Here is a 10347-nt window from a genome sequence, read left to right as displayed (position 1 = left end):
GTACAACGTACGACGTACAACGTACGACGTACAACGTACGACGTACAGATTAACATAAACAATGCTCAAAACGGCCTAATTCGGGTTCTCTGACCTCAGAAACGTCCAGAAAACATGTTTCTGAAGTTTTCAAAATTTTGACCGATTACAATACTTTTCACCTTACACTATGTGTGCGGAAAAGTAAAAAATTGGATCATACATTACGCTAACGTTATTAGATTCCATACTTCTTATATTGACACAATTTTTAGAATTTTTTATATACAGTTCTTCCATATAGAATCTCTTAGACACATTATTACATTTGGCTAAGACTTTAGCGTTATCAAAATCAAATCGTTTATATCGTTAATTCATGCTGACTACTGTTAATTCATGCTGTCTCAATCTCTTACTCAACCATTGAGCTGTATTCCCTATGTATTCATTATCACGACAGTTCATACATTTTATAGCATAAATTAATTTACTTTGTGATCTAATCCGAATCTTGTCTTTAACATTCGAGAACAGAGCAGCAACTTTTTTAGATGTATGAAACGAAATACGACAATCCATATACGTGCTAATAAGTTTAGAAATATGTTCGGAAATGCCACTGATATACTCCAATGAGTAGAATTGTGTAATATTACTACTTGTCATCACAGGCGTAGCATTTGTTGTGGTAGTCCTATTGTTATTAGTATTATATTTGTTGAAAAGTCTATTAATCAATGGCCTAGGATAATTATTACGTGATAGAATTGGGAAAATAACATCCTTCAATTCCTGTTGAGTTTTATTTGAGCATAGTTTACAAACCCTATCAACCAAGCCAACTGCTGTGCTGATTTTGTTGCTTAAGGGATGAAATGAATTAAAGTTGAGTACTCTGCCACTAGCAATAGGTTTAATGTACCATTCAGTGGAAATGCTGCCGTCAAGATTATGTATTGTTAGTGTGTCTAGGAACGGCAATTGTCCATTATGTTCACTTTCCATTGTAAACTGAATAGATTTGCAAATACTATTAAATACATCCAAAATGTTGTTAGCCAACCGTTCAGGTAACACCAACCAAATATCATCCACATATTTCTTGATCACTTTATCAATAGCCTGGTCCAATACCCAATCCATCAATATCTCCGCAATTATACAGCTAATAGAGCTTCCCATAGGAGTGCCAAACACTTGTTTATAATGTACGTTTCCAAAGGAGAAAAAACTGTTTGTAGTACAAAAATCAAACATTTCCATGAAAATTTCCTGTGTAAGTGTTGTATATTGTTGTATTTCAATCCATCGACTGGAGATGATCTTTCTAATGTCACTAATAGATGCGTTAGTGAAAAGAGAGAATCGTACCAAAAAAAACCCCCAATACATATTTTTGAGTGTTTAAGAATACATTAAATATCACTTTTGGAAGAAAAATTGAATTTTTCCCATGGATGGCCATGTGCATCACACCAGACATGACACGTCACTCTATCAACCAAAGTCGCTCAAAATCTAATGGATTTTTCTTGTTTGAAAGTTATCGTAACAAATTTTTGCGTACAGTGTACAGCGCACAGGGTACAGGGTACCACACACATACATTCGGACATCGAAAAAATGCTAGATTCGTGTTCCCTGGCTCCTAAAACACCCAGAAAACATATTTTTTGAGGGTGTTAATTTTTCGACCGATTCCAATACTTTACCTTACACACTAGGTGTGTGCGGAAAACTAATGAGAAACACTCTAGAGAAAATCTATTAACACAGTTGTATGCCAACGACGTATAATAACGGTACAATAATTCAAAAAATATATAATAAACAACGTTTCTTTTTATAAATAAAAAAAAATTGAAACCAAATATTTATTAGAGAAAATAGGTCGGTGAATCAAAAAAGTTCACTTTTTCAGTACAATTTTGAAGTAAATATATTTTTGAAGCTGACAATTTTATGAACTAAAACAGTTTCTATTGATTTAATCGATTTCTTCCATGTGTGCGGTATCTGCTGAATCATCAACAAGTGGTTGTGGTGCACTATCGGTGGATGGTGGTGATGCATCACCACCGGTGGATGGTGTCACTTCTTCTTCAGCCGCCGGTTCATCATCGTCGAAGCCAAGACCCATTTGGATCATACGATAAATACGTTCAGTGGTAACTTGTGGTTCAGGCAATGAAAATCCGGATGAAAGTAAAGAGCACTCGCATAGCAGAGTGACCAGATCTTTGACTGTTTTATCGTTCTTGTTGACTTCGACTTTTTGGCGCAATGTTTCGATGATTTTATGGTCTGGATTGATTTCCAAATGTTTCTTGGCAGCCATGTATCCAATGGAGGTTGGATCCCGGAAAGCTTGAGCTTTCATGATCCGTTCCATATTGGCCGACCACCCATAATGGGCTGTAACGATGCAGCATGGCGATTTGACCAAACGACGTGAAACAACAACTTTCTCGATTTTATCACCCAAAATCGATTTGATTGCTTTGCACAGCTCTTCGAATTTAACTTTGTCGGCTTCGTGTTTCTTCTTTTCATCTTCTTCGTCTGGCAATTCGAAAGTTTCCTTGTCAACTGTAACCAAGCGCTTGCCTTTAAATTCTTTTAGTTGTTGAATCACATACTCGTCAACGGGTTCAGTCATATAAACCACTTCAAAACCACGATTCACGAGACGTTCAACAAACGCTGAATTTTCGACATATTGACGGCTTTCACCGCTGATGCAGTAAATGTGCTTTTGATTTTCCTTCATGCGGCCAACGTAATCGTCCAACGAACAGTACTCGTCGCCCGATGCTGATGTGTAGAAACGCATGAATTCGGACAATTTGGCACGATTTTGACTGTCTTCATGAACTGCGAATTTGATGTTCTTACTATATTGCTCGTAAAATTTCTTATAAACTTCTTTGTCTTCTGCCAATTCATCGAACATTTCGAAGCACTTTTTGATGAGATTCTTGCGAATAACTTTGAGGACTTTGTTTTGTTGCAACATTTCACGGGAAATGTTCAACGGCAAATCTTCAGAATCGACGATACCACGAACGAAATTTAGATATTCTGGAATCAAAGCATCGCAATTGTCCATGATAAACACACGACGTACATATAATTTGATGTTGTTGAATCTCTTTTTCTCTTCCCAGTCTTGAAGGGGTGCCTTACGCGGTACATACAATAATGCACGGAATTCAAGTTGACCTTCAACCGAGAAATGTTTCACAGCGAATTGATCTTGCCAGTCGCTGGTCAGCGATTTGTAGAAATCGGTGTATTCCTCTTTGGTTATATCGTTGGGGTTACGGGTCCAAATTGGTTTTGTCTTATTCAATTCTTCGTCTTCAAGGTATTTCACCTTGATTGTCTTCTTTTTCTTCTCATTCTTGTCATCGTCTATTAAATGAACGAAAAATAATTATTATTTCGGGTCGAAGAATTTGTTTGGTGTTCGTTAACTGTTGAATTCAAAAAAGGTCGGTTTTACATACCATCATCACAATCGGTGATATCTACAATCTTTGGTTCTTCCTTTTCCTCCTCTTCTTCCTTATCATCTCCGTCCTTCTTGTCGTCTTCATCTTCTTTTACTTCCTCGTCACGTTCTTTTTCAACTAACAATTTTATTGGAAATTGAATGAATTGCGAATGTTTTTTAACGACATTTCGGATTTTTTCCACGTCTGTATAATCGATTTGATCGTCTTTGATGTGCAAAACGACCTTCGTACCGCGTTCCATTGGTTCACTGTCATCTTGACGAATTGTGAATGAACCACCGGCCGATGATTCCCAAACGTACTGCTCATCGTCATTGTGTTTTGATGTGACGGTTACTTTATCGGCAACCAAGTAGGCTGAGTAGAAACTATTGTACGAATTCGATTAGATACCGCACTATATACATCAATAATAAATTCCTTACCCGACACCAAATTGCCCAATCATTGTAATGTCACCACCATCTTTCATCGCTTCCATGAATGCTTTCGTTCCGGATTTGGCAATTGTACCCAAATTGTTGACTAAGTCGGCTTTGGTCATACCGATACCGGTATCGATGATGGTGAGTGTACGCTCAACTCGGTTTGGAATAATTTTAATATAAAGTTCCTTGCCGGTGTCCAATTGCGATGGATCGGTAATTGCTTGATAACGGATTTTGTCCAGAGCCTATGAAAAGTTGCAGAACGATTAATAAATTTGATAAAATAAATCAATCAAAACACACTTCCCGCACTGAGTGAGTGAGAAAGTAAAATTGAAAGAAAAATTCTAATGAAAAACAATCATTTGCCGAGGAACGAATGAAGAAAAAATTGAAATTGGGAAAAAAAAATCGAAGATTTACTAAAAAAACTGAAAAAATACTTACATCAGATGAATTTGAGATCAATTCACGGAGGAATGTGTCTTTGTTCGAGTAGAAGGTGTTGATGATCAATGACATAAGCTGAGCAATTTCAGCTTGAAAAGCGAAAGTTTCTACAGCTTCAGTATTTTCAGTGTTTTCAGTCATCTATAAATGAGGCGAAGGAAAAATAAAAAAGCCCAATTAGTTATTCAGTTCGCAGAAAAATTGTAAAATTTCTCCGAATTTTTTTTTTTTAAAGAATTTCTATGAATTATTTTCAATGAGAAAACTCCAAAACTCTCTAGATTGCGACGATTTTTATTCATAAATGCACAGTTCTAGATTTTTTCTTCGTTATGCACGGAAAACTGTAAAGTAAGGAGAGTATTTTCGAACTCTTCTATGACGCGGGTTTCCACACACCAAATAGGAACTAATAATGATAAAAAATAGAATTTTCCCCGAAATTCCCTTTTTTTCTCATTAAAATTATTGAGAAAATTACGTTTCATATTCAAGCTTATAAAAACATATATTATGGAAAAGAAATTTTTAATTTTATCAATGAAATACCACGTCCAATATTTCATTACTTTTTATGAAAATAAAATCATACATTTCAATACACACCTTGAGAACTTTATAGTAATTTTGATACTTGGATTTTTGTAATTTTGTTTTTTAAAAAAATCGCACAGAAAATCGTTGATCTATTCAGCAGAAATATTGCAACTTTGTTGTATTTGGTGTGTTATTGGTTATAGCACACTTGTTCACTTCACTTGTTTAATTCAATATACTTCTCCATAGATAACGGCCACCGTTTATATACAAAATCAGATTTCGAAACGAAACTTCGTGAATTTTCTGGAAATAAAAATATTCATGATTCGTGTTATCGTGTTTTATACGTAACCATTCAAACAGTCTGAGTTTTATTATGCTAATAGAATGAATGACTGCATGAATAGATATGATAGAAGGTGAAGAAATCACAAACCCGTATATTTGAGCTTATCGTCGAATTTATTTTGGCTGTACTCTGTTGTTGCGATGGTTTAATTTCGGTAATTCTGTTTTACTGCTCGCTCGTAGTATAAATTTCGAGATTTTGATAAGAGTTTCGTGTGTTTTGTCAAAAAAGAATTGTTTTTCTTAAAAAATTAACGTATTGCTACAATACAAAACGTCGAGAACAATCTAGAATCACATTTAAAAGTTATTGATATTGCAATAAAAGCTTCGGTTAACGTGGATCACGACAATTGAACATGAAAATGACATAGAATTTTTTTTTAGTGCAAATAAGTGTCTGTATGATTTTTATCTTGAAAAATAAAACGATCTTTTGAAGATTTTGTAAAGAAGAATGAAACACATTTGGCTGTTATCTCTTCACACTCGGTGCAGAGTGCTTAGATGCACAAATTATTATATGGTAATTTGTTCATTAAAAATGTCATGGTTGATCTCAAATCTGAGAACTCTGATGCATAAATATTGCTTAATTAGCAATGCTAATAAATACGAGTACAAGAAATGCTCCAAATTGAATTCTTAACTTTTTGAAAGATAACGAAATAATACATTTAAAGTACTAGTAGTTGTTATCTAGTTTATCTGTCGCAACTGACTGATAGTATCACTTTTCAATGCATGTTTTGAGATTTGAGCAAATGTGTCTCTGCTGGTGAGTATCTGCACATTTTAACCGGGTTTAAATTGTTTACTCTCTGTTTATTCATGATTCATGACTTCACTTGTGTATCCTCGTTCGTATGTAGTTCGTTCCTTCAATTTTCATCCAAACTATTTCTCATTGATCGTAAAGCCAAACATCTTCTCAATATGACTTTGTTCATTTTGTGATTTTATTTTCTTTTTTAAAGGATGTATGATTTGCGATCACCACTGGAGCCAGAATTAGGTATAAACAGCATGAAAAACTGGGACAGACTGATACAAATCCGTGGAACTACGGTCGAATCGGTTATATTTACATATTTCCATGGATACGGGTATATTTATTTTCTCCGTGAAAGTAGCCACAGTGACGGTAAGATTTTTTCACGGATGCAGATCCAACGGACTTACCATTCATCTATTTTCGCAAGCTTAGTTTAACTGATAAATCCATCATATGTGGAACTAATGACAGTGAGCCTAAGAATACAACACTCATGTGAGTAAAATAGATGAAGAAACTCGGTTATAAAAATACTTATATATCGCTGGATCTGCAAAATATACCGCTTGGTAGTATAATTTATTTATACATCTGTGGTTTTGTAGAAAGATGTTTAAATGTTATTTTTTCTGATTAGTTTTCATTTAACCATCTCAGAGAATGAAACTAAAATAAATTCATGCATATTCACATGAGGGAATCGAAGAAGGAGTAGATGTCCCATTTTAATGTGCTCAAATCTGGTTATTGTTTCGATGAAAAATATTTTTTCATCGAATATTTCCAGCAAAATAAAAAAACCACATCATCTCTTCCACTTCAAATTAATATAAATGCCTGCAACGAACGCTTCAAGAATCATTGTGTTTTGTGCTCTCAGTAGTTAATTTGATTAAGACAGTATTGGATAAAATGGTTGAAATTATTTGTTCTGTTTTGTTCGTAAGCAATTTATCGGCAGAATGTTGCATAGCGGCGTTGCGACGTTTCATTCCGAACTTCGTAACATCAAATAGAATCGTCCAGAAATTTGGTGAAAGTGAAAAGTGCATTACCAAGTGCCCATGGAAATGGTATCCGACGCCGATCTCAAAATGAATTATTTATCGCGTTGGCAAACAGTACCGAAAATGCCAGACGGCTTGACAAGAGTCGGCATTACAAAGATAGCGCCAGTGCCGCTGAAAACTAATCAAGTAATGTCAGAAACAATTTCCCCAGCATCCGGAAATAAAAACACGGATTTATTGACAATATTATTGGGAGTCTTCACATTGATAACAACATCGGAACCGCATACGTCGTTCAAAAATAATCAAATATTGGAAAACTGACTTCAATCAGAGAACCTCTCCACAATGACGGTCATGGTTATCTTAATCTTATGTTTTTTTTGCATTTTTTCTATTTTTACTATCGATATTGTATCGGGGACTGTCAACGCAAATGCGAAATATAAACGCAACGCCTGATCTGATTTGTAACTGTCGAGATGTTTAAGTTTCAATTTAATTTACAAAAGTCGAAAATAAATTAAATTATTCACAATTCAAAGTAAGCATTTTTTCATTTCTTATATTTGACTTTGATTGTGAACGTCGAAAAGTTAATGCACATCTTTTAGGTTTTTACATTATAAATTCATTAAGATGATTACGAGTCGAGTGTTAAAAATTTATAACGACGCACAATAGCCCATCATTACTTCTATAGATTCGACTCGATTCGACTAATCAAAGCAGAAAGATTGAAGTAATTCATGATCGTTCCGAGAATGTTTTTGTAAAAACAAAAGAGAAACACAACAACAAAAATTCATGGAATCGAATTGCTCTGATAAATATAGAAATTCGTTATCTTATAACGTTTGGTTGTCAAAAATTCAACAATAAAGTTAACTGATCGTCAAAGATACTCTTGTTTAATGTTTATTGATGAAGGTCAAAAAACTGGTCAAAAATAAATCCAGTGCAAATGCGTCATGATGCAAATCTTCATTCGTTCCCCACGATACTTACTTTCATTTGAACAAATGGTTTTTTCCACGTTTTTATGCCTCTCCTCGAGACATGGAGAAAAACAATCCAAATAACCCATCGCAGAAAATCGTATTGAATCATTGCAAATTATTTGTACAGACCAAATGCTATCTCCGAAATTGGACTTCGAGACAGCAATTCATTTTGATACACATTTGTTTGCTTTTGAGCTGCATCAGTCCATATCTTCATATGGTTTTCGTTTTCGATAAAATTCGTATAAAAGACGCTGCAATCAAAGAGAAAGTTATCACATTTTCAATTTCACTTGAATCATTCAGTTGAAACAGTCAAATTCGAAATCAAAATGAAATTCTTATTATTCGTTGCACTTCTAACCGTTGGAGTTTGTGTCGCTTCTCCAGGTGTATTTTTAACTATATTTTTAATATATCTAATCTAAATATATCATATTTTGATAATGAATTTTGCCCACTGCGCCCAGTTACCGACACAGATACCAGCGAAATAAGTGGTGGCGCGCTTGGTTTATTTGGCGGCTTACTTAAAGGTATGGCACAATAAAATATTTCATACCATGCCTATGGCATAAAATTAAATAATTCAATATTCACTTTGTTTCCAAATTTATTTGAATTTCAAATCTATAAAAAAACTTCAATCTAACAAATTACAAAATATTTTGATGGATTTTTTTTTTGTAAACATTCTGCAGCCATCGTAAATCCAAACTGCTACTCGCCAACGACAACACCAGCACCGACTTGTCAACCACCAGAGGTAGGCGTGTACCCCAATTGTCAATGCCCTCCAGGCTACACAGGTATATTTCTAACTGTATTTTTAATTTTCCCTTTAACCTAAATATATCTGCATAAAATTAAATAAAACAATATTCACTTTGTTTCTAAATTTGTTTGAATGATTGAATTTCAAATCTATATAGAAACTTCGATTTAACAAATTACAAAATATTTTGATGGACTTTTTTTGTAAACGTTCTACAGGTGATAATGAGAAATGCACAACCGATAGTAAAATTGCTGCTATGAGTAAGTAGAAGAAGAGCTTAAAGAGCTTTGTAAACTGCTAAATGAGTTTTTATTTTACAAAAAAAGAATCAATTTAATGAAAATGTTGAATTAACTTCGATGGATTCTCTTTTCAGAAAAAGGAGATCAGAGTAGAGGTAAATTTGACAGGTTTTTAATAATGTTTTCAGTACTTTTGTTATTATTGCATCATTCAGTTGAAGACCATTTGCTATATTTCACAAGATATTTGTGTGATATCAAGCCAGATCATTTGGTACGTGCTTGTTGATTTCATCTGATAGAAGACGATCGAAAAATGTTCGATGAAATCAACGAGAAAGCTATCAATCATCAATTTCACTTGAATCGTTCAATTAAAATAGTCAAATTCGACATGAAAATGAAATTTAAGGTTTCACAAATTGCACTAAAGGCAATAACTAAGACTCAACTGAAGATGTTCCGTTTTTCCCGTTTTCATTTCAATTAAAATAATGCTTTCTTTTTTGAAATTCAACTACGAATGCAGATAAAGCAGGTTAACAAATTAGGTTAAAAAAGCAAAGAAGATCAATGGCCTTGCCAATAACAAGAAAAGCGGGAATGAAGACAACAGCTTTTTGAAATTTGGCCAATTCTTTCACATTCCGTTTTTTGATTAAAAATAATAGATAAGATTATCTGGTTGCAATCAGAGCAGTTTTTCTTTCATGAATCCTTCTGATTCATTCTGGTTCAGCCAGCTTTTGGATGTGTTTAATAAATAAAAAATTTCGTATAATAAATAATCATGACCCAAGCACTCAAATTGCACTGTTCGCTCGGGGAATTTGCACCGTGCGTCAGCTAAGGAAACACGAAACAGAATTCAGAGCGAGATACGAAGAAAGCAGTGTATTTGCATACGCACGGTGCGAATGCCACGGGTCAACAGTGCAAATTGAGTGCTTGGGGAGCTAAATCAATTTTACAGTTGATAAATTTCATTTTCCAATAGATGATTGAAATCGAATATAGTTGGTTATGTTTCAGAGTTAACTAAAAAAGATTATAGTCAACATAGTTGACAAAAATCAATTTCATATACTTATAGTTAACCGTAGATAACTATGATCACAATCGACATTTCTCAATTTACTAGGGTGTTTGATAAGTAAGCTACCTAATCATTCCGCTGTGATTTAAACCGATTTCTGGGTTCAAAATAGCCGCTTTTTTCTGTGAGCACCAATGAGCGTTTTTTCGAACCAATAAAAAGTAATTAAGTCATCA

General features: G+C 34.1%; 2 protein-coding genes across 2 annotated transcripts; one reads left to right on the top strand and one right to left on the bottom strand.

The window, feature by feature from the left end:
- Positions 1-1818: 1818 nt before the first annotated feature.
- LOC116350318 (heat shock protein 83-like) lies at positions 1819-5134 on the bottom strand. The gene is made up of 5 exons (XM_031782073.1): positions 4985-5134; positions 4376-4519; positions 3926-4173; positions 3492-3868; positions 1819-3396 (listed from the first exon to the last, which is right to left on the bottom strand). Exons 2-5 carry the CDS (start codon positions 4517-4519, stop codon positions 1970-1972), a joined length of 2196 nt encoding a protein of 731 aa, XP_031637933.1. The 5' UTR covers positions 4985-5134; the 3' UTR covers positions 1819-1969.
- Positions 5135-8342: 3208 nt separating this feature from the next.
- Positions 8343-10315, top strand: LOC116350399. Its single transcript, XM_031782189.1, has 6 exons — positions 8343-8445; positions 8526-8591; positions 8757-8864; positions 9049-9093; positions 9210-9230; positions 9605-10315. The coding sequence occupies exons 1-6, from the start codon at positions 8388-8390 to the stop codon at positions 9616-9618; spliced, it is 312 nt and encodes a 103-aa protein (XP_031638049.1). The 5' UTR covers positions 8343-8387; the 3' UTR covers positions 9619-10315.
- The last annotated feature ends 32 nt before the right edge of the window (positions 10316-10347 follow it).

The sequence above is a fragment of the Contarinia nasturtii genome, unplaced genomic scaffold, assembly GCF_009176525.2.
Source record: "Contarinia nasturtii isolate CC-2019 unplaced genomic scaffold, AAFC_CNas_1.1 Cnas_scaffold_4084, whole genome shotgun sequence".
In the NCBI taxonomy this organism is placed as follows: Eukaryota; Metazoa; Arthropoda; class Insecta; order Diptera; family Cecidomyiidae; genus Contarinia; species Contarinia nasturtii.
The sequence above is the reverse complement of the archived record's forward strand: the minus strand, read 5'-3'. Positions and strand labels throughout refer to the sequence as shown.

Coding starts and splice junctions, on each gene's coding strand:
- LOC116350399 (XM_031782189.1), top strand. CDS start 8,388: ATGAAATTCTTATTATTCGTTGCACTTCTAACCGTTGGAGTTTGTGTC. Junction 8,865..9,048: donor ATGCCCTCCAGGCTACACAG/GTATATTTCTAA, acceptor AACGTTCTACAG/GTGATAATGAGAAATGCACA. Junction 9,094..9,209: donor TAGTAAAATTGCTGCTATGA/GTAAGTAGAAGA, acceptor TTCTCTTTTCAG/AAAAAGGAGATCAGAGTAGA.
- LOC116350318 (XM_031782073.1), bottom strand. CDS start 4,519: ATGACTGAAAACACTGAAAATACTGAAGCTGTAGAAACTTTCGCTTTT. Junction 4,174..4,375: donor TGATCTCAAATTCATCTGAT/GTAAGTATTTTT, acceptor AACTTTTCATAG/GCTCTGGACAAAATCCGTTA. Junction 3,869..3,925: donor ATTGGGCAATTTGGTGTCGG/GTAAGGAATTTA, acceptor TTCGTACAATAG/TTTCTACTCAGCCTACTTGG.